This window comes from Euwallacea similis, chromosome 11, assembly GCF_039881205.1.
Source record: "Euwallacea similis isolate ESF13 chromosome 11, ESF131.1, whole genome shotgun sequence".
Classification (NCBI taxonomy): Eukaryota; Metazoa; Arthropoda; class Insecta; order Coleoptera; family Curculionidae; genus Euwallacea; species Euwallacea similis.
In genome coordinates, this window is record NC_089619.1 from 5418896 (window position 1) to 5446494 (window position 27599).

At 37.1% G+C, this 27599-nt stretch overlaps 4 protein-coding genes across 5 annotated transcripts; all 4 read right to left on the reverse strand.

The window, feature by feature from the left end:
* Positions 1-1576: 1576 nt before the first annotated feature.
* On the reverse strand, positions 1577-2642 carry tap (Basic helix-loop-helix neural transcription factor tap). The gene has a single exon (XM_066395081.1). The coding sequence runs from the start codon at positions 2640-2642 to the stop codon at positions 1785-1787; it is 858 nt and encodes a 285-aa protein (XP_066251178.1). The 3' UTR covers positions 1577-1784.
* Positions 2643-7492: 4850 nt separating this feature from the next.
* On the reverse strand, positions 7493-9392 carry LOC136412268 (popeye domain-containing protein 3-like). Its single transcript, XM_066395288.1, has 6 exons — positions 9206-9392; positions 8628-8768; positions 8396-8577; positions 8214-8345; positions 7791-8163; positions 7493-7743 (listed from the first exon to the last, which is right to left on the reverse strand). Exons 1-6 carry the CDS (start codon positions 9330-9332, stop codon positions 7523-7525), a joined length of 1176 nt encoding a protein of 391 aa, XP_066251385.1. The 5' UTR covers positions 9333-9392; the 3' UTR covers positions 7493-7522.
* Positions 9393-10367: 975 nt separating this feature from the next.
* LOC136412028 (ATP-binding cassette sub-family C member 4-like) lies at positions 10368-15832 on the reverse strand. The gene is made up of 16 exons (XM_066394881.1): positions 15552-15832; positions 14589-14793; positions 13979-14537; positions 13660-13928; positions 13408-13606; positions 13102-13358; positions 12927-13046; positions 12666-12871; positions 12163-12607; positions 11961-12111; positions 11798-11904; positions 11622-11745; positions 11261-11568; positions 10964-11209; positions 10752-10912; positions 10368-10699 (listed from the first exon to the last, which is right to left on the reverse strand). The coding sequence occupies exons 1-16, from the start codon at positions 15668-15670 to the stop codon at positions 10411-10413; spliced, it is 3765 nt and encodes a 1254-aa protein (XP_066250978.1). The 5' UTR covers positions 15671-15832; the 3' UTR covers positions 10368-10410.
* An 852-nt stretch (positions 15833-16684) lies between these two features.
* Positions 16685-24895, reverse strand: LOC136412271 (ATP-binding cassette sub-family C member 4-like). Of its 2 annotated transcripts, none has more exons than XM_066395296.1 (13): positions 24511-24895; positions 22195-22305; positions 21768-22104; positions 21195-21713; positions 20806-21139; positions 20528-20743; positions 20216-20445; positions 19926-20159; positions 19291-19869; positions 19079-19229; positions 18794-19024; positions 18027-18741; positions 16685-17972 (listed from the first exon to the last, which is right to left on the reverse strand). In XM_066395296.1, exons 1-13 carry the CDS (start codon positions 24582-24584, stop codon positions 17699-17701), a joined length of 4005 nt encoding a protein of 1334 aa, XP_066251393.1. In that variant the 5' UTR covers positions 24585-24895; the 3' UTR covers positions 16685-17698. The 2 variants fall into 2 exon arrangements, with proteins under 2 accessions (XP_066251393.1, XP_066251394.1); XM_066395297.1 differs by having other exon boundaries at positions 18027-18728; positions 18790-19024.
* Positions 24896-27599: the final 2704 nt, after the last annotated feature.

Consider the following 27599-nt stretch of genomic DNA (forward strand, 5'->3'; position numbering starts at 1 on the left):
TACAAGTATGATAGAGGAAATAAGAGATTTGAGGTCATGAAAGCCTCCAAATGATTCAAGACAGGACAAAATTAACTATGTTTTAGCCTTGTAGAACGTTGGTATGACCTCATAAATTTATTCCTTAATAGTAAACAAAATTCTGCGGGATTGTTAAACCTCAAGGGTCCTCATCCGAAAAGACGCTTTATTCTATAAAAAAAAACGTAATTTTATTTTTGGAATTGTTTAAAGTAAATAGAGAGTGAAAAGAGAACCATTAAGAGCTCAACTATGTTCGAGTCTGTTTTATAGATTTAAAAGCTTAACGATGTAATGAGCGTAAAAGCTCTATTGTAGGCTACGTACACAAATACACGTGGTTATGAACATTAAAAATGCAGGACAGGGTGTTTAAATTCTACACGGTTAGACCGGGAATAAAGGGCCGAAGGGCGGCTCGAATGCAACCCTTTAGGGCGTTCGTTTTTTTACTGTCGCAACTATTTGAGTAATGATTTGAGCTCTTCAAGCTTGATGTTTTGCATGTAACAATAATAAACCTGGAACTTTTTAAAAATAAATTTAGAAGTATTAAAACTTTATACATGCATTTTTTGCTTTTTTACCCCGGATTAAGTGTCCCTTTTAGAACGAAACAGAAATAAGAGATAAGGTAAAACTACGAATTTTGGTTCTCGTTGAAGCTCTGAGACTGCTTAATGGTTTCTTAATAAAGTGTCCAAAGCTAACAGACCGCATGCACCAATAAAACTGATAAGCGTTAAAATCTCAATGTCAAATCTATGTACGATTTGCTGATGAACAGGTGCACCCTGCTTTCAGGGCGGTTATTTTCACCCCCTCGCCGTTTTAACATTGCCATTCAGCCTTGTACTCGACAGTGGCGTAGCCAATTTAAGCAAAAACACCTCCATGAGGCATCAAAACATCACCGAAATTGTTTGTTTATCGATATACCATTCATAATTTCTAACCAGAAACTATGATAAATGAGAATTTTTTTTCTTTCAAATGATTTTTTTAAATTACCCCGCCGCTGGCAGCTACCCTCTTTACTCTGCAAGGGTGGTTTGACTCGAATGCACTACAAAATATATAACACTGAAGTACGAGTTGCCTTCAATACGTGTACCCCTGTTGGTCCTGCATTTTCGGACTAGCACGTGTAAATAAAACTATAATTTCTCTAAGTAACAGGACCGGATTTTCGATTATTGCAGGTACAGGAAATTGACACGAATTTAAGACAAAAAATTAGCCATTAATGAGTGTACGATTTTTGTCATATTGAGGTAGTCAATTAAAAATACGTCAAGTAAAGGTGATATCGAAATGACATTAAGTACTATCTTTGTTCGTTACTGTGAAGCTCGTGATTCTTTGAATAAAATGTTTATTAATTTTGAATTAGAAATAATAATTCATAAAAATGTATTTTAACGCGTTTGAGACGGACAACAAATTAATTAAATAGAACCAACTTTATGAGGAAACAGTTTATTAATTTTTCTTCATACAACTAGGCCTAAGACCTAATATAAAACATTAAAAATAAAAATCACATACTGTTGATATTGACTAGATAATGTTCTTTCTTGGGTATCGAAATTCATTAGGATCCTAACAGTTGAAGTACAAAAATATGTTTATAATCACGTTAGGTATTTTTACATTAATCTGCTCCAAAATAGTCTCAATAACGCACATTTCGTAAAAAATATTGCCCTATAACAAAATGGCTGATAATATTCTCCATTTAGTTACTATCAACTCTAGCTAAATTACTCTAGCACTTTCATACTGTGAAATCCATCATATTCATACGCAACATTGTTGTTAAATCCACTATTAAAATACTGGTCACTCGGACTATTATAATGACCGTAATAAGGCACGTCATACTGATAAGTCCTCGAGTAGTTCTCGCAAATCCCATTAGAATTATTGTAATCTTGCATAAAACTTGCATTCGTAATGCTGCCGCTTATTACTGAAGCATGCGACCTCCTCTCCTCTCCTCTAGAGGCCATACTATTTCCCTCCTTATTTATGGATACCGTCATATTCCCCACGTTTACAATTACACTGTCTTCTGTTGAAAACTTCTCCACATCCTTAGCAGCTTCGGACAGCGCCTGAATATAGTTATGAGCAAACCGCAACGTTTCAATTTTCGTCAGCTTGGTATCTTCAGGAAAACTGGGCAACACGCACCTCAACCGATCTAAAGCCTCGTTGAGCATATGCATCCTGTTTCTCTCTCTGTCATTCGCCTTCAGCCTTCGCACTTTCTTGATCTTCATAATCTGACCAGGACTCTTAGCCCTGGACACTCGGTTCCTACCAGTGGCATATCGCTTTTTAGGCTTATTGGCCTCAGCCTCGTTGAAGTCCTCTAAAAGATTTTTCCTGCAGCTGATATTTTCCTGGTAGTGAGGCCTCTCCAAAGCCTCGTAGAAGGCCGAGTTGAATTTGTTGTATAGGGCAGGGTTGAAGTCGGGAATTGGGGTTTTTTTGGGAGTTGTAAACTCAGTTTCTAAGTCCAGGAATGAAGATTCAGATTTGTAGGAGTAATCAAAGCCGGAATCGCAACTGTCCTCATAGGAGGATTCATATTTGGAGATGCCATAGCTGCTCATACTGGAAATGAAAGACATCATGCAGTTAGAAAACAAGGGCAATGATAGGTATGTTTTTAGTTGATAGTACTTACATTGACATTTCACAGTAAATATTTTTTCAGCAGGTACCACTTTAACTCACGCATCCGACCGGCGATTACGACACGTTGCACACCACCATCGGCACCAGTCAGGGTTTGTGGCAACTAACCGAAGAATATAGGGTGGATAATTCATCCAACGTGGGCCCCCTCCAGCGTTTAAGCTCCCATTTAGTGGGTGAAGCCGAACTATTCATTGGTTGACGGGTGTTTGGTCTGGGAGGGGCACAACTATTAGGGTAATTTACACGTAGTTTTCTTTCCTACTTTATTGTCTCTCTTGACTATTTTTTCATGTCGATTACGCCTATGTCACTCCTCAGGTTCAGCTAAATTTCCAAAATCTTTGATTGCCTACCGGTTCCGACAATTGGTTCAGTAAAAGTGAATTGAAATCGCAAGTTTCATGGAAGCCTCAGTACAAAGGGCTTCTATATACAAGATCTCACGTAATTTATATTTTAGGCCTGATTCAGTACAATACGGCTTAGTCACCCTCAATGAGGAGATTATGACGGATTTAGGCATCAGTTTATGGGGCCACTATCGCGTTAATCCTGCCGCATTTGCCTCAGTTATGTTTATTAATTGATTTCCTGGCAAATGCAACCCCTTCTTAAGCATTTGGAATTCAAAAAATCTGTCCACCTTCACGGGGCTTACACCCTAATAACGCAATAATACGTACAATAAAACACTATTGCACTTTGCCGCAAGTGTGACCAACACGTGCCGTAAGAGATACATTATTGCATGCCCTTAAGTCGCGTGCAGGTCACGTGCCGCCAGTTAGTAATACCGCACTTGAATAAGTAAAAAGTGATATTGTTGGCTTAGGAAGATCCTTAAAATACTATTTTTTTAGTTGGATAATTCTCATGGGAAAAGTGAGTGGGAAAGACCAAGAATTTCTCCATCGCTTAAAACAAAACCAGTAAGTAAATTTGCTTATTGCACGAGTATATTAATTACTTTTAACGAGCTTTGCGAATCATTTATTCATGGTAATACAGTCAAGTAGTTGTTTGATCTGCATGAAATGCGTTCCATAGCGCCCCGTTTCCACCCTCAGACCTTTCCAACTATCCACCTTTATTGCAAGGGCCATAAGGGCGAGTTTGGACCATTTCAGACACAATAAGGCACCCTACTGATTGCCAATAGCAATTATTTGCTCCCTTTGAATAATTAAATTTCTACTGTGCCCATCTGTCCATTGGGTTCTTTTCTGACCAGAATATAGAATTACCGAAAAAAGTTTTATCAATATTTAGAATTTCTCTTACAAATTGGACCGAGGTGTCAATAAAGGTCCCATCGGAAGACGACAACCCTTTTGAACTGATATGGTTAAATAGAAAGTTAAAAGGGCTGAAATATTACAATATAAATATGGTGGTGCACTATGTTTAGTTTAGTTGTTAGGTGCACCCTTAAGGACTAATCTCGCCTTTAAGATACAAGCAACTTTCTCACTCATATTGTTATTCTAACATTACTAATTTTTCAACGTTGGTGTTTACTTTTATACATGTTAAGTATCTTTGGACGTTTTAAATAAGCCACCCTAACCCTAATCTCTTGTTAGGCAGGAGACAATGGGCTGAAATTATCGGATTTTTGGGGCCGCGGCCCTCTGGGACCCTTGGCTCTATTAAACCTTCTCTAAAAAGATAAATTATAGCGTTTTATGAGAGTACTGTAACCGGACAGATCTCCCTAGGGGGGAAATGGGGCAAATGAGTCATTTTTATTTAGTTTTCTTATATTAAAAATAGCTGATTTTTTATCGTCATCTTTGTTTTGTTATGACAGTTCTCGGTTTATTGGAAAGGTATAGGCATGTTTCTCCACAATATCTATAGTTGAAAAAATTATCAAGGTTTAAACAGCAAATAAGAAAAAGATAACAAATAAATTAATTTTACCAACATTATATTTTATGCTTTTTTCATTGTTTATTATGTTATTTCATTCATGTTATTTTATTAATGCTATTTTTATTGTTGATCCGGAAAATTTGCAGCAATAAGTCTTGATTTACAAAATAACTTCTAAACATTATTCAATATTTAATTTCTTATTTGACTATGTGTTTCATTTTCACATAAAATATATTAAAAAGTTAGTAATTGGTTAACTTTTATTTTATTTGTTTATTAATATTTTATGTGATTTTACTGCATAGACTGTTACATCTAGATAAGGCCCTTCTTCTCTTTTTTAATTTTTAATTTTATTTCTTTTTTCTTATTTGCTATATAAACTAAATAATATTTGTTATATGATCTGTACGTAAATTGAGTGAAATGACTCTCCAATATATGGCCGCTCAAAGAATGCATATGAATCGTAAAGAAGTACTTTCAGGGAAAACTTTTCAAAGTAAATAATCAAAATATGATAAAATTTCACTTTTTAGCTCATCGCCAGTCTTCCCTGATAAAAATATTCTCAAATAAAAACCTCTTTGAAACCATCCTACTTTTGACATTAAAGACTTACAGAGTTTTTGACTTATTGTCTTGGACAATTTGAGCTCATTTGACGGATGAGTCACAGGTTCGACTTTAAAAGATCAGTCGCTCACAATTCCAGTTGCGTTTTCGATTTTCCGAAAAAATGTTCTAAAATCTAGTTTCCAGCGCTCTTAGCTGATCAAGAAATTTTGTTGGATGCAAAGAATGCGGTTTAACAAATTCGAATTTCTGACATCATAGACCATTTATATTATCTGGCAGAGCCGAGAATAAGCCGAAAATGCTTAATAATATTTAATAGTATTTTCGGCTTAGGATTTTTAATTCGATCTGCTATAGCTTCTTAAATAATTTTTCAAAAATTCAACTTCAACCGACAGCACTCAAATCTCGATTAACTTTATATCTAGGATTGAGAACTCGAACATAGTTAAAGATACTGTCAAAAGTATCAAATTCATAAGAAATGCAAGCAATTGGCCATTTAAAGTCAAACACGCGGACCATCCATCGAATGACAAGGAATTATACGAGAACAATAAGTCGAAGACGCTAATGAAAAGTCGCTATAGTGAAATAGCTGATCGGCAAGATCATGACTGCCGAAAGTGGTATATTATTGGTGAGCAAGATTTTGACTTTCGAGTGTTCAAATTATTGAAGTCAATCAGAACATTTTCCTTTTTCGCGTTAAAACCTTGAGACACACAAAGAAGGCACTCTAATAATTCGGTGGTACTGTGAAAATTAGAATGCGTTTTATTAAAAATCCCTTGGCGGCAAGTTTGAATTTTGCATTATTACTATTTACGGAATTAAATCGTACCATCTGTCGAGTCCAGCGCTTCGGCAAATTCCCTAAAAAACGGAAAAAACTGTATTGTGTCAGTAAAAAATCGGGTTATGCTCCATGGGGCCCGTAAGGATTAAGAAGGGTCCGACACCTTTAATGTATGCGGATGTTACCTTTGAAATGATGTCATTTGGAATAATCTACTGGTAATACTGTTAATAGCTTTTAAGGGAGGCTCTTAAGCTCCGATTTAAACATTTTTAGATTGCCTATCTAAAGCCTGTTACTTATGAAAAACCGACTAAATTTTTGCCTTACTTGGGAAAAATTCAAATACGTAGTGTCTTCGCTAATTTTGTACTCTATTTATTTAGTAGGACTTTATGTCGAAATAACAAGCGTAAAAGTTAGATTTCATGGCTCGCATACAACACAAATCAAAGCCAAAAATCACATTTGCTCGAAACACGAAACGGTTGCAGCTGCCTCAATCAACAGACCAGAACAACCCCCTTTTTCTCCGGGACATACCTTGCTCCAGGCCAGGATTTAGGGAAAAAGACCTATTGTAAGGCATTAAGTTTGATTAGGTGCTTAAACAAACCAAAGAATTGAGAATCTAAACTTCCATATTTTATATGTTCTTTCGCTTCCTGCAAAAATAGCAAAAAAAGGGGTTGGAGCTCTCCCTTTGCTAGAAAGAAAGACATAACGACCGTTTAGAAATTAACTATTAGGAACTTTATGATTTCTTTTTGCAGAACTTACAAGAAATCGTAGGTATACCCATAGGGGGGAGGTCATTTTTTGAGCTCCGTGTATTCCTTTATGAGTCCTATGCGTTTCGAGGTTACAATCAACCCTTCACCATCTGTTTGAGTGAAATGCGAAAATAGAGCGAATCGCCAATAAAATTTTTTCGAAACATTAAATTTCCGACCATAGCCGATCCTTTTTCGACTATTTGTATTGAGCCTCTATAACCCTTTTGCAAGGCTGTCGATTGATATTTATTGCAGTTTTTTATGGGGTTTTAAGACACAATGAGGAGCGGGTAAAGGGAAAAATTTGACTCGAGGTTACGAACAAAAGTGGAGCTGCATTTGATGCAGAATCTATTGATGCGTTCCTCTTAACATTTAATGTTGGAAGACATGACTTTGTCGCTGATCATCAGTTGTTAGAGTACAACCTAATTAAAAGGATATCTATGTTTACTTAGGTGGATTTAACACAGTGTTATATCGAAAAATCCCTCAGTTTTACCGAGTTTGTGCCCAAGGGGGTACACGTGCTCTTATGGGCATATTGCCCGGGAGCCAGTAATAATATGTATGCCTATTATTTTATTTGTACTAAAACTAACAATTATTTACAAATCACTCATAAAGCTTACTGGTTTATTGATAACGGAAGATAATCACTGTCACCCACAGTTTGCTTTAGTTAATTTGATTTTTTCTTATGACTTCAGCCCCCGTAATACAACATCTGTTTTGCGCAATAAAACCACAAAAGACGATTTTATTCAGTATCAACAAGCTCGCAACTATGATATTTTGAACTGGTCTCCAACCAGCTCTCCACGTCATTAGAGGTCAAGTCATCCAAAGAGGGTAGCTCCGTGAGGGGCTCCATCTCCCCTGCATAGCAGCTTTGAGGCTCCTTATTGATTTTCCCATACTGTTTCTGTTTTTGCCTCTGACTTTCGTTGCAGTAGGTTTCGACAGTGGCACTGCAAACAGCTGAAAACCACATAAAACCTGCAGAAAATGGTTGATACTAAAGTTACCTCCATTAACTCTTTTAGTCCTTATGGGGCTCTTGTATTCTCCTCCTGAGGCGAGAGACGAGGTGATGCTTGGCAGGCGGATATCCAAATGCGAGCCCTTTGCCGTCACTATTTTATTGTTCATCGCGTAAAGTTTTGTAGTGATGTCCCTGGCGATTAAGGTGGTGAGCACAGTGGCTATATAGGTATCCTTGACGAAAAGATATTCCAAGGCCGATCTTTGCCAATAGAGGTATCTGCAGGAACTAGCAGCAACTATGGCCACCTTAAACTTGTCATCTACAGTATTACGACTCGACTCAAATTCTGGAGAATCTAGAAATTCACAGGGCAGAATTGGATGCAAGAACTGATTGTCGCTCAAGACATTCACCTAAAATATCCATCATAAACCTCCATTTTCATAAACCGAAACTCACAAACTTTTCCAGAGAGCAGCAGCCCTAGTCTGTCAGTCCTGGTCAAGTTTTGAACAGCATAAGCTTCTCCTGCATGTAACGACATAATTTGTGCGAAATCTGAGCTCACCATGCGCTTAAACTGTAGCCTGGACAACTACCAAACAAAACCATTAATAAAACCACATTAAAATAGCCTAAAACAACCTTGAAGGGTTCGAAAAGATTATGAAAGACTTCTTCGAGTTCCGGGTCGAATTTCACCGGTCTCAGTTGATAGAGGATGTGGAAGACTTGCGCCATATTCATGAGCATGAAAGCGAAATTCCAGGTGAAAACGTCTGGAGCGCAGATGATGTTCCAAGCCCATGTGGAGAATAGCATAAGGCCTGTAAGGTGCTGGTAAAGTCTGAGGGTGGATTTTGAAAGGAGGACTTACCGAAAATTAGCCAAGAGTGCATGAAGAGGACGCCCTTCTTGGAACAGGTGGAGGAGTATGCTATGACGAAGCAGACGTTGGCTAATTGGTACAAAATGTGTTGAGGCTCTTTCCAGTAGTCGCACCAAGGCCACCAAGTCCCTGGAGAAGGGTACATTAGTACTTAAACATTATTTTCTTAACAATATAAGCATATATAAACAAGCCTATTTAAATTCAACTGCATCAAGAAATCTAATAGTAATTAAGATGAGGGCAACTAGACTAAGGCCGTGATTAATTAAGATTCTACAGATGAAGTAATGCTGCAAAAACTCCTACGTTTTTTGATGGATTACTCGCAAGTCTTTCGAAGGCTGCATACCTATGGTAGAATTCGAGAAAAAGACATCAAAAACGGTTCTTAAAGCTTCTGACAACTTACGACCTTCACTTGGATAGTAAAATTCGTCACAGACTGCACAAACATTGAGAACAATTAGAGATAAACATAAATGGTTTTTAGTTAATTCGCGCAATTTATAAGGCCCTTAGTAAACCAAAAAGAGGGCCCTTTGTAATTAGGTCTTGAAGGTTACCTGAAGGTATGTGGTAGGTAATGTTCCTATCCTTCTCTGGCCAAGACAAATTCTGTCCCGGGCCCACATACAAGGTGTGAGGTCTTTCTTGATTCGGCCCTAAACCCCCTTTAGGTAGAGAAGGCATGTTGTACAAAATGCACTGTTTTCGTTTGGCAGAAACAACACATGGGAATAAAAGGGAGAAGGGAGGATCTAATCGATAATTTAGGGGATAGTGGCCTTTAGGAGGGTTGATTTTGATGGCGCGTGAGGAGGCTAGATGGCGTAATAAACCACAAAATAATTCTATAATAATTTTTTCCACCATTAGCTGTAAAAGACTATTATTGGATAGACTGAGTGACTGATAAAGTATATTTTTTCATAAAAGTATATTTTTCACCCCATTGCAGTTATATGTATGGTAGCCATGGAATTGAATGTCAAATGAAACATTACTACTGACGCTATAATTCATGACACGCTATCTTTTAATATTTTGGGTTTAATTTGCACTGAATTTAGGTAAGTTTATGGTAATTTTACAAAATATATTTAAATCTAGCAGTGGAAAAAATCGTATATACATCGTCAATGGGAAACATCTATGATCCTCAAGTCTTGAATGCCCCAGCACTGCGTGCTTCAGGATTTAAACTTCTTCAATTTTGTTGTGTACAAAAATGGCCGACTTTTTATATGTGTTTGTTTCGTTATGACATTTCTCAGTTTGTCAGGCAATGATAGAAAGTTGAAAGCCGTCATTTTTTAACTTCAATCCGAGAAACTTAACTCATCCGAAAGCGTTAAAAACAAAGAAATTACTATTTTAATTAGAATCTTTTTCATAATACATGAAATGTTGATCATTTTATAAGCATTTTAAGACAAAATATGCCTGAATTAGTTTAAAAAGGACTAAAAAAGGGATACATATTCAACAGCATCTTTCCGATCTTTGCAACAATAATTAATTGAAAGACACAAATAACTCACACTTTTTCGAATTTCCAGGTATTTCCTGGCAAAAATATCGTGAAAAACTTTAGCCTAAAATAGCATGAATTAATTTTTTAAAACCAGCGGGATAAATATCAAATATCAAGAAACTTGAAACATACAGGAAGATTTGAATAGATAGTTTAAGGGAGGGTTGATTTGAGTGACGAATAATAGCAACTTTTCTAATAAAAGACACATTTATTTACTTAAAATTTACAGCATTAAAATCGGTAATTCTCAACATCCCCACCATCCTGCTCACTCCAAGCGTTCTGAGCCACAATTCTCAGCTGCTCAGTCATGGCAGGCCCAGTCTCCATTACCATCCCGGTAAAATAGCCTTCAGGTAGCTGGAGAAGCTTATGAGGATGATCATACTCTACTATATGTCCCCCATCCATCACCAAAACTTTATCCGAGTCCATTATAGTATTAAGGCGATGGGCGATGGTTATTACAGTACAATGCTTGAATTTCCTTCTTATGGTCTTTTGAATAAGTCCATCAGTGCTGGATAAGAAACCATTTTTCTTATGGTAAAGTACGAAGATTGATAACTTACATTGCATCAACATTGGCAGTAGCTTCGTCTAAGACTAAGATCTTATTTTTCCTCAAAAGGGCTCTAGCCAGGCAGAAAAGCTGTCTTTCCCCTAAACTGAAATTAACACCCCCTTCTGCCACTTGGAAATCAAGGGTTGGTATCATTTTTTTTAGTTCCACCTTAAATACATGTTTGTAGAAAAATACCTATAGGCATATAGATAAGTATACTTCTTCTAGGGCGCTCCACATTTCGTCGTCCTTAAAATCTTCGAAAGGATCCAAGTTGAACCTCAATGAAGCGCTGAAAAGCACCGGTTCTTGAGGGATAATGGAGATTTTCTTTCGCAAATCTGTGAGGCCAACGTTTTTAATGTCTAAATCGTCGATTAAGACCTGGCCTTGAATTGGTGCTAAGCGAAATAGGGCTGAAATCAAGGACGATTTGCCTGCGCCTGTGCGGCCCACCACACCAATCTACATGATTTTTTTAATATGAATTTATAAAATTCTCAATATTAAATTAACCTTCTTCCCAGATTGGATAATAAATTCTAAATTCTTCAGCACAGGACCATCTTCATCCACATAAGACAGGCTTAGGTTTTTGAACTGGATTCTTCCAAAACTGGGCCAGGACAGAACTGGAAGTTTTTTTTTAGGCGTGTCAAAAGGTCCTTCATTCTGCAGTTTGGTATATTGCAGCACGCGTTCCACACTTGTCAATTGGTTAATGGTTTCAGCGGATTGCTTCATTCCATACTGCAGCATTCCGGTCAGGGTCAACGATTGGGAAATAGCCAAGCCTACCATACTGCTAGTGGTCACGTATCCCACTGCATATGAGAGCAATTTATAAAAGTATATTAAACTTATTGTGAAGATTTACGATGTGCGGATACGGAGAACCCAAAGCAAACTATAGCTATGAAGATTACACATATAATATCCAGCCATAGTCCGAAGAACTCTCCGCAGAGAATTGTGAGATTGTAGGCGGCAGTATGGACGTCCTACAAACCACAAATATTCTCTTTGCTAAAACTGGATATTAGTTAAACTTACTTGATGCTCGTCGAACTCATTAATGAGCTCCTGCTCAGCCTGGAAAGCTCTAATGGTGACCAAGCCTCTAAGGGATGAAGTTATATGCGAAAACACTGAGGATTTTGCTAAAATTTTAAGCTTTAGTTGAATATCCGTATAAACCTCATAAGCCCCTATTTACCAATCCCTTCTAGATGCTTTATGTCTCTGGCACTGGCCATGAACCAAGAACGCATCTTCATGAAAATAGCACCGAGGATCAAAATAGCCAAAAACATGTAGTAATTGGACACAGTGACTGCTACTAAGCTACTCAACATAACCAGCAATATCTTAAAGCGCAATCAAACTTAATTTATACTTTAACCCCTAGAAAAACCTACCTGCATGGCCTCCAACAGAGCCTTAGGTAGAATCTCGTCAATGGCTCCCATATCTTTGCTAAAGCGGTTCAAAACCCTGCCACTGGGGTTCTCATCGAAGAACTTCATAGGAGCCTGTAGGAGACAGTGAAACATACTTGAATGGATGTTCTTTGAGGCCTTCATGGAGGCGTTGAAGAACAGAATGGATCTGGCTATTGTCAGCAGAATGACCAAGATGACCAGGGATCCGTAAATGGACATTGCAATGTGGGTTTTCAAGAGGGAGTAGACTAGATAGTTGATTTGTAATTGATCGAAAATAGAGTCATAAGGAAGTCCTAAAAATGTTGCGTTAAATGAGGGGGAAGCATAGGAATATGAAGTAACATTAGCGCCTGGGGTGGAAGAGTCTAAGAGTTGAATTTGGGCATTTTCTAGGCGGCGCATCTCTTCCTGATTAGACCTAATGCAAAGCAATGCGTTTTTTTACGATAATATAATTCATTATTATTAAATCATACCAAAAAGCTGACCATAAATCGCAGGCACTACAGCCTATCTGAGCGATTACCAGTACAGCGATTAAAGAAATAACAGTACAGACACTGTTGACAGATTTTACATAGGCCCAAAGTGGTGATTCGCCAAGAAACCGGAACTCTTCTGTTTTCTCCTGCTTGCCTTCTTGAGTGCTCTGTTCTAGAGATGCTTCAAGATTTCCTGTGGTCTAAAATATGGAATTTTCTTATACAACTGCTACCGTCTGTACATATATGACGAACTTCTTTAGTCATTTCAACCTCATTATCATCCACAATTTCTTCTGTAGTGGTAAAAAATTTGGTGAAATCCAAATTAGATTTTGCGAGCTGTTTAAAGCTTCCTAAAACCTCAATTATCCCCTAAAAATACAGAGTTCTTCACTGAGTTAATATAATACATTTTTTGTACATTTACCTCATAAAGGACTACAATGAGATCGGCCTTCTTAAGGTACTGCAATTGATGAGTAACCAAAATTCGGGTTTTCCCTTTCAGATGCTTAACGATGCACTTTTCAAACAAATGCTTGCCTACATGTGTGTCCACAGCTGATAACGGGTCATCCAGAAGATAAATATCTGCTTGCCTGTAGATGGCTCGAGCCAAGTTGATTCTAGCCCTCTGACCACCGCTCAAAGAAATCCCTCTTTCTCCTACGAAAGTCTGGTCCCCTAAATAAACAAAAATAACTGAAATCCCTGAAATAGGGAATTTCAATACCGTAGGGCAGCTGCTCAAAATCCTTTGCCAAGGCGCACGCTTTGGTCACTTTCTTATAGAGTTCTTTGCAATACTCTTTCCCAAAAAGAATGTTGTTTCTTATTGAAGCTGCAAAGAGCCAAGGCTCTTGAGAAGCATAGGAAATGGTTCCCCCTACTCGCACACTCCCGGAGATAAGAGTTAGCTCCCCTAGCAGGAGCTGACAACAGAACATTAATGTGATTGACTACAGAGGCAAGAAAACTGACTCACTTGTAATAGGGAGCTTTTGCCTGCCCCCACAGGGCCTATAACCGCACACAAACACCCTTTAGGCACCACCAAATTAATTTTCTTTAAAACCGTGCCTTCTGGTACCCAATAAGCCACTGCAGCTTTAACTTCAACCTCCTCATCTTCGGCACGGCTCACTGCTAATTCTTCCTTTTCCTCCAAAAGGAGAAACTCCTCAATTCTTTTAATAGAAACCAGTGTTTCAGCTCCAACGCTAACGGCCATTGGGTACATAATTGCAGTAACCACTAAAAAATTATAATATTTTATTTCGTACCTAAGTTGTCAAAAAACTTACATTGCAAGAGATTGAGAAACTGAGCAGTAGAAAACACAATTCCTGCGTTAATATTATTGCCCAGTAAGGTATAGCAGACAAGGGTCAAGCAAAGAGTCAATCTTTCCAAAAACACCATATTGCTCAAATAAAACCCTCTTAGATATGAGGATTTGGATACCACGCTGATTTCTTTGAGCCTTAACACCTTGATCACCCTCTCGAAGGGCAGCTCCCAGGCATACATTTTAATCACCTTGATGCCGCTTATGATTTGACTCATAAGTTTAACTCTGTCATCTGTTCTTTTTGCAGTAAGTCTTCGCCATCTCGAAGCAATGCTGCCTAAATAACCCTGGAAAGGAATGGTGCAGAAAATCATGCACACTACTCCCACTATACAGGCAATCCCTAAGGTTTTCCATAGAAGATAAGTGGTAACAGCGATTTGAAAGGGCATAATCCAGAGATAGTGCAAATAGAAAGCGCTAGAATCAAATCTTTGACAGTCGTTGGAGAGGATGTTAACTATTTGCCCGGCGGCTGTTTGACCCATAGACCTCTTGCTCAGTTTCAAGACCTTGAAAGTATCAGATGATCAAGGCATTAGGGGTAGTAAGATGGAGTTTACCTTCCGGTTAACTAAACTAGAAACTGCAATTCTGACTCTCATGCCCGAGCACACACTCCCAACGATACCTTGGTGCTGCAGAACAACTGCCCCGAACGAAAGCAGGACTAAAGCGGTAGCTGAGCTGTACATGGCGGTTCTATCATTTATTTTATTATCGCCGAATTGACTTATCATCCTGGAGAGAAAGAACGGTTGAGGAGTTCTAAAAAATCAATTTTAAATGGCGTGTATGGTTTACTAGAGGACCACATACAAGGTCATGCAAGGAAAACTTGATCCCCTCCCACTTAATCTTGAAAAATAAGAATTTTTCGAAAAATTCCCAAAATACGTTAAAACAGTTTTTAGAGGGCAAATATTTATATAAAATTTAACCCCAAAACTTCACCCATATTTGCATCACAGCAACCCTCTTAAAAATTAGAAATGGCACGAGGGGTCACGTGACAACACGAATTCAAGTTCCTTAGAAATTACATTCAGTGATGTAATGCGATTCAAGATCTATCAATTAGTTTTTGAGGAAAACAGCTATAAATTTCATAAAAAATGCAATATAAACTCAGTTAAATTGTACGTAAACAATGAAAAAACTTATTTGTTAGTAGGCAATTGATTTGTTCTCGATTTTGTGCTCACAAATAGTCTTTGATTAAAAAAACAAAAGCAAAATAATAGAATTAATAAATATATAAAAAAGAAGCTAGTAGAGCCTAAAAAAATAATTATTAACAAATAGATAAATTCTATTATATTAAATAAAGAGTTGTCTGAAGAATTGGATCAGAGCTAGTTTTTGCGAGATAAAACATTAATAGGACCCATCTACATGTGTGCGATTGCACGAAGCTCAGAATATTTGTGGAAATTTAAATGTGAGTTTTAGATCCATCCGTCATATCGTCAAGAATTATATTTTCCTCAAAAAAAAATATCCCAGAAGCTTAAATCTTAACTCACCTAAAACAAATCATTACAATAAACAAGTAAATCCCGTATATGTAATACTGGCTCCAGAAAGCTTTGACAATGGCTTTAATCAATTTGGGCCTATAATTTTTTAATCTAGCCTTCTCCATTTCATCACTCCAAGCCCGATGCAGTTTCTCTGCCAGGTATTTAGACTTGTTCCTATCCAGAGGTTTATACAAGTCTGTCAGAGTTAGCAGCCTTTTAGTTCCCTTATAAAACAAAGGTATCACCCATCTACAATCAGGGAGTGAACTTACAGATTTATAATTACGAAACAAGTGCAAATACTTGCACAAAAAAGATCTTTGAAAAGCAATTGGCCCTCTTCGCTGGGTTTTCGAGTTTCAGCTTAAACGGAGCTTCCATGATATGAAACACTGAACTACGATCACACTAAGAATGATCGTCAGATATAGTCCACTCTCAGAGGCGATACGATTTGTTTACTATCATAAAACTCATTTGTTATCGCCCTAGTGGTTTGACGAACTGCTTGAACTCGTTAGAATTCATACAGTCGGCTTCATAAATAATCATTGTCTATCGAGTATATTGCAATAATACTGATACAGCCCCAATTGCTGCTTAAGCCTATTATGCACATTACTTGTATAAAGGAGAATTGGAAATTTGTATGTGTATGCGATTAGTGCGGATGAAGCTTTGCAAATTTTTTTAAATTAAAATTCTTATCGACGTATAGTCACATAACAGTAATTATATATTAGGAACTTGCGAGGTCTTTATGAATTTTATATATAGATAGTCATTTCGGTCGATTAATGTTTAATTTTGCTCAAATTTTGCCTTTCCATAAGAACAACAATACCCTCAAAATAATTTAATTTTGCGACACCAATGCGCTCTTATGGAAAGGTAAAATTTGAACTCGCTTAGTATATGTTAAACAGCTAAAATGACTATCGAAGAACACGAGCACAATAGAAGCATATATCAATGAATGTATGTTTTACAGTAATTTCTGATTCCTTTAAAGTTAAGAAAGAAAAATTATCCGTCTTCTCAATAAACAACTTCTCAGATAACGGCTAATTACTCACTGATTCACAGTTATACCCTATTTAAAGTAAATTTTCAACAATTCAACATAATGAAAGACATTGTTTATTCTATTCTTTATTATCAAAACAATGTAAATATTTATATAAACAGAATTTGAATTTGACAATATAACAGAATATAGATACTAAAACGAATGAGGAACTAGTGTTGTTTTTGATAAAAAAATACAATACAAAGCAGTCGTAAGGTAAAGAATATTTAATTATGTGACTCCTCTCTTAGGCAGTTTGCAAGTTCGATTGGAGGATGATAACGCATAACTGAAAATTCTTAACCCTACCTTTGGCACTAATGCCATTTCAATTAACTTACTCTAGATATAATAATTTCTTTAAAAGTGCTAAAAAAATATTTCTCACTTAAGTAAAGGCCTTTTGATATTTTTTCATGTAAGTACACGCGAAAGACACAAATGATCACAATTCAGTACCTTATTTACCCGATAAGGTAATGTGGGCTTCGAATTGCACCTAAATTACAGTAATAGTGTGTAGAACTTTAACGGGATCACTTATAAGCAAATTTTAGGCAATTCCTTTTATATCGAATAGTAATATCAATCTATCCAATACATCCGTACATGATGTTGCTTTCTTTACTTCAGGGTATTTCTATTAAAAATACACACATAAACATTATTGATCCATCACAGCGACTCATATTGCTTTTTTTAAATAATAGAATTAACGTTGCACCAAACATATAAGTGAAGACGGCCAAAACTGACTGAAAATCCTAAGTAAGGCAACACAGCTTTAGGATTTATTTCTGTTATAAATGGCTTCCCAGTGAAACCCAAAGCAGGAGACCTGTCATTATCGTCACTGATAAACGCAGCTAATCTCAAGCAATGTTGCCACTTTTTTGTTTTTTTTTTCAGGAAGCTTTGGACCACATTAAAAGTTTAAACTCCCAATTAAATGGAGAAGATAAATAAATAAAACATGCATTAATAATAAAAACTTTAAAACACTAACATAGTTCTCTCTAACTCTCACTGACACTCAAACAAATCACGAGATTTGAGATAAAACTGTTTTTATATACAACACTTATTCGGGCAAACTATGCTGTTTCTGAAAGCTCTCTTTGGCCATTTTCCTGAGCTGTTCCGCCATGGCCCTGCCGCCCTCTTCGACCATATTGTAAAAGACACTGTTAGGATTCTTGAGGAGATTGTAGGGATGGTCGAATTCCACCATGGTACCGGAATCCATCACCAGGACTTTATCAGAGTCCATGATGGTGTTAAGACGATGAGCCACTGTGAGCACTGTACAGTTAGAAAACTTCTTTCTGATGGTTTTTTGAATGAGGGCGTCAGTCCTGAAACAATTTTTTTAAAAGTAAATAAAGCAATTTATAATTTAATGAACTTACTGAGGATCAACGTTAGCAGTAGCTTCATCCAACATGAGGATCTTATTCTTTCTTATAATAGCTCTGGCAAGGCAAATGAGTTGTCGCTGTCCGACACTATAATTGGCCCCTCTATCCATCACTCGATTCTCTAATCGATTGATTATATTGGCAGGATCGTTCAGTTCCACATCTTCAATGGCTTTGTACAACATATCATCATTATATTCATCAAAAGGGTCTAAATTGTAACGTAAAGTCCCTGAAAACAATACCGGATCTTGAGGAATAATGGAGATCTTGGAGCGCAACTGCTCCAACTGTACATCTTTAGCGTCCACTTCATCGATTTTGATGTTTCCCTCCACGTGGGCGAGCCGAAATAGCGCCGAAATAAGGGAAGATTTTCCCGCCCCAGTTCGACCTACAATGCCCACTTTCTCATTAGGCTCGATCTTGAAACTCAATTGCTTCAGCACTAAGGCTCCTTCACTATCATAGCGTAAGCCCACGTTTTCAAAGTTGATCACCCCACTCTGAGGCCATTCTTTGGGGGGTTGAATAGGCTTATCCGGTTGCTTTTCCGGGGGCAATTGTTTGTACTCCAACACCCTTTCAACTGACATTAGCTGATTGGCCACTTCGGCTGATTGGCGAAGTCCCCATTGCACCATCATGGTGAGAGAAGTTGCTTGGGTGATGGCCAGACCCACGTCACTACCACTAATTCCTAAACCTATGAAAACGATGAAATATATTGGGAGATCAAATACATGTTGAGGACTTACCATCGCTGAATATTAGGAAACTAAAGGTGACCAGGGAAATGAAGGTGAAGCAGAGCATGTCCATGATGAGGCCGAAAGCGGAGCTGGCAGCGATGAACATGAACCAGGCACTTGTATGGCCATCTTGATACTTGTCGAACTCGTCTCGCAGAATATTTTCGGCCCCAAATGCTCTGATAGTGGTCAAGCCAGTAAGGGTGGCGCTTAAGTGAGTAAAAACAGGACTGCGCACTAGATTTTTCTTAAAAGTTACACCAAGAAAACTCCACCAAATAATATACTTACTGACTCCTTCTAGACGTTTGATGTTTTTGGAAGTTTTCAAGTAGATATGCCTAAATCCCATGGATATGGCACCCATTACTGCCACCACTCCCAAAAAGATTGGGTTCACTACTGTGATCAAGATTATTGAACCTAATGCCATGAGAATGAGCTGAAATTAAATTTAATCATTAATAAGTTCATTTTGTATATGAGAATCAATTAAAATTTACCTGAGATGCATCTAAAATCGCTTTAGGCAGCAGCTCATCTACAGACCCAATATCCTTAGAAAACCTGTTCAATATACGCCCACCAGGATTGGTGTCAAAGAATCTCATGGTAGTATTGATGACGCTATAGAATATGCTATCGTGTAGCTTCTGCGAGCTAATCATGGCCAGTTTGTAGAACAGCATCGACCTTAGCAGTGCTAAAGCAAACAAGCTTACTATCAAACTTCCGTAGATATCCAAAAACAGATTTCTCTCCCACTCTACTGCTTTAAAGGGGAACGGGGCTGCTCTGACCGCTTCTACGAAGTCGCTAGAGTTAGAGCTGTTGAGGGCTTCTTGTAGATGAATCGGTAACTGAGTGGAGCTTTTATAGTCCTCGATTTTTACCCAGAAGCTGACAAAGTAGTCTACGCTCATGGCGGTTCCTTGAGCCAACAAGTAGAGGAGGAATACGATGAGGACGAAGAAGATGTTTCCACCCGAGGTGGCATACTTCCAGAGGAGGTTTCCCTTTACTTTGCCTTTTGACGACTCCTCTTGCAGGTCCTTCATTTTAATCTCACGTTTCTCCTCCTCCTGAAATTGACTTTAGTAATGGCCAATGTTAGATGATTATTAACATTAACACTTACATCCTCTCTGTCTTCATCCTGGTCTACTAAAAGGGCCTCGGGTATACTCAGCTCACTCATGGCACTTACCAGAGATTTAATACTCTTCACCGACATTTTTCTATCCTTTTTAGCGATTTCTATGGATTTTAATTTCTCTTCTTCTGGCATTTCCGTTTCAGAGGTCAAAAGCTTTGCGTAGAGATTTTCACTTTCCGATAACTTACTGAATGTCCCTTCATTTTCAATACGGCCCTAAGCTCAAAAGTTTTTAGTTATTAGTAGAAATTAAGTCGTAAAATGGGACTTACATTGTTGAGTATGATAATATTATCAGCGTCTTTCAAGAAATGCACTTGATGGGTGACCAAAATACGAGTTTTGTTGTGCAAATACCCATTGATACAGAGATCGTACAGATGTTTAGCCACGTGAACATCGACGGCAGATAACGGATCGTCTAAAAGATAAATATCTGCATCCCTGTAGATGGCCCTTGCAAGGTTAATTCGTGCCTTTTGACCTCCGGATAATGATGCTCCTGAAAATTAAATTAGTTGTTTATGGCAATCAGCAATACAGTTTATTAAGTGACATTTGCCAAAGTGTCAAAAATCATATACCTCTATCTCCTACGATAGTTAAATCTCCATTGGAAAACTGCTCAAAGTCCTTTTCCAAAGCACAAGCCCTCACCACGTCATGATACCTCTTTTTATCATAGAGCGAACCAAAGAGAATATTTTGCCGGACTGTGGCAGCGAATACCCAGGACTCCTGAGAGGCATAAGAAACCCTTCCATTGACCTGGATTTTACCACTGACCAGCTCCAATTCACCTACAACAAAACGCTTAATAAAACCCCTCCCCTTCACCCTTGAAAAACTACCTAGAATTTACCTAGAATGGTCTGCAACAAGGAGCTTTTGCCGCTGCCCACAGGCCCAATAATGCCAATCAAATCCCCCCTGTTGATATTCATGGAAATATTCTCCAAAGCGTTATCGGACAACTTGGCGTTCCACTTCACCGTCAAATCTTCCAACAGGACTGAGTGCTTGGTGGCCAGCTGTCCGTTAAAGTTTAGACCATGAGGTACATATTCTTCATTAAGCATGAACTCTTCCAGACGTTTAATGGCGACGATCAATTCGGCTATTTCAGAGATTCCGCGAACGAACATTTGAGACATTATCTGGCACACAATGTTCAAATAAGACATAATTACAAATACCTAAAAGCAGTTATGTTGTAGCGATGATGGTGGTGGTGCAAGTAGAGATTGGTACCTTTGGAGCTGTGATAGATTGTTCCATAAAGGCGATGGTAAGGAGAGTTGCAAACAGGGCCAGTCTGGTGGTGAATAAGTTGAAAGCCATATACAAGCCTCTGACGTAAGAAGACTTGGTAATGATTTTCAGCTCCGCTTTCCTGGCGAACCTGATCAGTTTGGCGAACGGTTTCTCCCAGGCGTACATTTTAATCACTTGAATCCCCGAAAGAATCTCATCCATCAATCTGACTCTTTCATCAGTTTTCAAAGCTGTGGCCTTTCGATAGATCGCAGAAAGTTTACCGGTGTAACCTTGGATGGCAACAACAATGAAGATTATGAGGATGCCATAAATGCCCGCCATTCCCACGTCGATCCATATGAGATACATGATAATTAGGGTAACGAGAGGAGAAACCCACATATGATGGACCAAAATAGTAACCAAGTCGAACCTGCTCACGTCATTGGAAAGCAAATTGACGATCTTCCCTGCAGCAACGTCTCCTAAAGCTGTTTTGCTGAGTCTTAACGACTAAGATAAAAAATATCAATAGTAATTAATAAAGAACGAAAATCGGGGAGGTACCTTTCGATATATCAAGGCACAGGCTGCTGCCCTGATTTTCATTCCATAATGAAACGCGCTCATGATGTACTGATTGGTGAGCAAGGTTGTAAAAAAGGCACATAACGAAATTGCACCGGCGTATATCAAGGCATCTTCTCTAGTCATAGTAGAATCTGATCTGAAATAAGCGAGGAGGTTTCCTAACATCAAAGGTTGGATCAAACTGCAGGCCTGCATCAGAACGATAGTGATTCCCAAGATGGTGTACTCAGGCCAAAACGTCTTGAAGATACCCCATATGAGACTGGGCTTTTTGTTTTTCAACTTTGCATCTTCGTATAACTTATTCCAAACTCTATACACAATGAAATTATTGAGATTAATTAATCATAGAGGAAACCGTTAAGATAATTTTAAAGCAATAACGACGTAAGTACTTAAATACCTTTCTAATCTATCTCCTAAAAGCATGCTCCTATCGCTTTTAATGGGGTTGTAGAGATCTTGTTCTTCCAAAGTCTTTGAGTATCCTCTCTTGAACATTCCATAGGTGTATCTAAAATAAAATTGTTTTTGCTTCAACTATGCACATAAAACCTAAATTTTTCACTTTTTAATCAGATTTTCCCGAAATTCCAAGAAATATATATTTTTGACTGTTTAGTTATACATTACATATAAAAAAGCAAAAATCTATAAACAATATTATGTAATTCGAAGATGTCCTAAGTCTATTTATGATATCGCAACACGCGACGGCCTCTTTATTGCATGAATCCATCGCCATATCGAAATTTGGCTCGAATTTGAAATAGGAGTTTTGTAACATGAGAAACTTAAATTTGATCTTAGTTTCACTCTTATATGTAGAAGACGCTACATAAGTAAGTGATTTTAAACAAGGATCAAGCAGCCTAGTAAGTTTATTCCGCAGTGTTGTTTTTGTCAATCAATCATTATTATTGTGAGTCAAAAATGGTAAATTTTACCGATACTGAGTTTGCTGACATATATTTTACATACGGACTTGCTAATAGAAACGCATACGAAGCTAAACGTTTGTATCAAGAACGTTACCCGAACCGCACAACTTCTACTTCAAAAGCGTTTTCAAGAATTCACGTTTAATTAAGGGAAAGAGAAACTTTTAAGAAAGCTAATCACCTCTCGAGTGCACATTGGACGGTAAGAACACGAGAACCCGAACAAGCGCCCTCTACATGTAAGAGTGAATCTAAGATAAAATTTAAGTTTCTCATGCTATAAAACCCTTAAGTACCAAGTTTTGCCCAAATTCGACGCTATTTCAAAAATTACTTAGAAAAAACAAAAATAAAAATAAATTTTTAACATCCTGTAGCTCGACAAGTAAGGCCTTGCAGACCAATGCTTATATGGACTTTTTATTTAAAAAATACCCGAGCAATCGTCCTGTGAAATATCAGACACTTATTAAGAAACACCCTGTATAATCATATGGAAATACAAAACATAATAACGTGTGTTATAGGTAGTTTTTTAGGCCCTACAAATACAACAAATGTAAAGTATGTTTCTAAAGACATGCTCTCAATACCCAAACATTTCAACTGTAGTTCTACTAGGAGTTTCAGCCTTATTTTGCTACTCTATTTTCCATTCTCCTATGAATTTCTCCAGTCATTGATAGACTGCAATACTTCATAATACATTCCATTATGCTAATACCCCCTTATCTTGTAAAAAAAGTAAATATCTAAGGCATTGAGACTAAGATAAATTTACTACTTATATACATAGTACACTGCGGTCCTTATCAAAGACAGGGTCTAAAGGCTAAATAACTAAGCCCCTTTTTAAAACCACATAAATCAGACCGTATTCCTGACCACAAGTAGAAGCTGCTGCTCTTGAAATTTATCTCTTCCTATTTTAACTATAAAAGCGCAGGGGTTATTTTAAGATATTAGACAAAGCAGAATGTTTCAGTGATCGCATAGAACTTGATCAGGACCGGATTTAGATTTCTGAAAACCTTGGCAAAAATGCAGAATAAACAGAATTCCCTCTAATGTTTACTACTTTAAAACCATTTTCTTACATTCGTAATACTTAATATTGTCAGGAATTACTGAAATGCTCGTAAATTTGTACCCCTAATCTGATACTGTAGACGTTCATCATCGAGCCATATTAAAATTCCTAGACAAAACTCTACTGCTCATAACTTATCAATTTCTTGGAATTTATTTCCTACCCAACCAACATCTGCAATTTCTGAAATTATGCGTTGTAAAACACAAGAAACAAGCTTTTATCGGAGATATTGACACCAACCATTTGGTCCATTTTGAGTTATGTGACTTAAAGTAAAAAAATACCACATTTATGGCCCAGTCTCAACATCTGCTAATGGGCATTTCTCGGAAAAACACTACACCAAATGTGATTGATAGTCTCCACTATAACTATTGGTGAAAGACATAAACTTATCTTATGATTATTAAATTTTATGTTGAAGGACTCTTAAGGGCGCCAGACTTAAGTATGTCCTTATTAAAAATAAAAATGTTTCTTATGTGGGCTGATACTCGGTCGATCATATCGAGAGGTATTAAAATCAGCTAGGCACTATCGACACAAAAGAAAATTATTCAAATCAGGGATTAAATATCGGGTTTCAGAGCGAGGCATGAATAAAAGACTCATCCTGACATTGTAATGATACACCTCTGCTGGTACTAGATAGAATATACTTAATGATTTTCGTAAATAAACTTACGTGAAAAATAACAAACCCAAAGGCGTGGATTTGTCCCTGGGATTAGGATTTACGTGTTCTTCAGTAAAATCCATATCGCTCAAGAAGTCACTAGCATGGAAGATAAATCTTTTTTTGGACAGTGAAACTTTTCACGCTTGAGAATTATTTATAAATTCTCCACGAAATCGATGATGATGAAGTCTGGCCTGCAGCAGGTATTTTTACAGCTGTAACTGGTGTTTGTTTTGCTCTTCCTTCGTCTGTGCCTCTTGCAATTTAACACGAAATCGAAAAGATTTACGACCAAGGTTCGCCCAGAATTGCTTATTGGGTTTTCAGCCAAAGCAGATCGTTTGTAGCATTTGAAAATCAGTCTTTTTGTAACATAGGTGAATAGGGCAGCCTGAAAGAAAAAAGTTTCCCTGAATAAAAAGTCTATTCATAATAGTGTTTTAGTCAAACAAGAATGTGTTAACTCACGTACATTTTTTCAGTACTAATACGCTTTGGCATTTGTTATAACTGTTTGATAATATGACGCAATCGAATTCTTCAGAACTCTTATTAAAATTAACGTCAGATACTCAGCAAAAGTTAAGTGGTATCTTATCAGAGTTTCAATAACAGTGGTTTTCAAGCGATAATAGATGATGAAAGCATATAATTAAATATGCATAGGTGATTATTCAAGCAATAACCCTGATGAAATAGGGGAAGAAAAGCGGGCACGTCTCAGTTTATTTTTATTGAGAGGAATGTATAGGATATGGATGTATTCATAAATTTATTGACGTTGTAGTAGCGTGTTTCCAAGAACAGTTAAGAATTTTTCAAAAAATTGCCTAGCTTTCTGATAAATGTTACAATCCTAGTTTACATTAATAGAAAACTTCTATAAGGCAACGAATACGGTAACTGGATATTGTCATACAACATTAAATGATTAATCAATAAGCAAATTGCTGTTACTAAATATCACTACATTTCTATGTAATTTTATCATAAAGTTATAGAAATTGGCAATCATCATTGCGGTAACAGAAGAACTTTATGGAATTCAATTATTAAGGAGTACTTTGTCATTACTAGAGCCCCTTCAGCTTGAAATCCTAAAATTGTCTTCTCAATTTCTACAACTTTATGATAAGATCACATAGAAATTTATTGATATTAAGTAACAGCAATTTTCTTATTCATTAATCACTTAATGGTGTATGACAATATCCAGTTACCATGTCCGGTGGTAAATGGCTTTAGACCCTCCACAGGCAGCCGCTTTTCTGTCAAACTATCACAACCACCACTGATAACAAACTCCAAATGACGAGTTGCAAAATTAACAATTTTTTACTATGGGTTTTTTTTTATTCGTGGCACCAACGAAATTTTCCAATTATTATTGGCAAGCATTGTAATTGTCATGTTTCTTCCGTAAAAATGAACTAGTTCAGATTAATTAATCTTTTACTACTGTCGTCGTGTAGTTTTAACGAATTTACCGTCAAAGCTTACTGATTTGACGAGAATGACTGGCGAGAAACACATAACTGATACGACCTTCGACCAATTACGAAAACATCAAATGTTTATACACTTTTTATTTAAATAATACGAATGTTGCCGTAATAGCAGTTGTGTGGCATGAGATACTATTGAAATAATTACCAGTGCCAACTTTATGGTCCTATTGCTTATCACTTCGCAATTATATATGTCGCTGAAAATCACCTCAAGGATGAACATACGTTGATATTGATACATGAGAATCACGAAAAGAGTTTCATTTTGAGACAGCGATTTTTCCGGCAATTTTCGTGCCTCTTTTCACTCTCAATTAAAAATCGATATGCACATTAAAATCACTTGAAGAAAATTTATTTGTAGCAGGAAGATGATATTTATTATAAAACTTTAATTAAGTTTTATCTAACTTCGTTACCTTTCAGCGATTGCCAGGAAAGCTTCTGGTGCACGAAACAGTTTGCAGTTTACGGTCTTTGAAACCGAATTAAAACTCCGAGATCACGCATCGAGGTACCACAAGCAAATATATATGGTGCCGTTTGTTATGCCTAACACCACACGTTTCCCTTGCCGTGTTGCCGGCGACTGCCAGACTATGATGAATATGGGAGAAAAACCCGCAAAGCCAGCATCTTTTTTCAACACAGCGTTGTCATGTTTTCAACCCATTTTGTCCGATTTAAGACTAAGAAATCAAAGTACTGATGAGCTTGGAATAAAATGAAGCAACGATCTGACTTTATTCCATGGTTTTTATGGTAATTATCTTTTTGGTAAAGTTATCTAAACATAGATTTTGAAGCACTTCCTTTCCTTTCAATAAGACAATGATAATCACTCCTGGAATAAAGCTAACTGAACATCATTAGCTGTATCACTTAAACATATTTTTTCCATTGATTTATAAGCTAACCAATTCAATCAAATGGCACGTAAAAATTGAAAAAACAGTTTACTTCATGTTTTAAATTGTTTCTCTATTTTAAGTAGATACTATTACTCTTCCAGTTTCAAGAAAATTGCTGTTAAACTATTTTCGTGCTGCTTTCTGATCACCGGCAACCCTGCAAGAAACCCGCTGAAATAGATTTAACGATACTAAAATTGAGATGTAAGTCTGAAGTGACTGGACGAATTTTGGTTTCTACTCAAACCGATTTTCTTGCCTTTAAGTTTTAGATCACTTGACTCTGAGTTGAAAACATTAAGACCTGACTTAAACTAGCCTTAACCCTAAAGCTAGGTGTATTTACAACCTTTAAAAATCTTTGAAGCTTGAAAATGAGGTAGGAAAATTTCGGCTAATAATTATAAAAAAATCTTAATGTGTTCGTGTTAATATGATATCAGAATTGATGCTTTAGTTCCGCAATGTCTAGAACTAACTAACTTCAACGAATTCAAAAATACAAAAATTATAAAATCTCAGAAATTGGGATATAACAAAAATTGATTTATGAATCCTTCAAAATGTAGGAAAGTAAAAAGTTGCTTTGGAGTGGCGTAAAGGTCAGTTTAAGTCAGGCACAATTATACAAAATTCCAGAACATTGAGAAAAATTGTAACCTTGCCCTTGGAACCA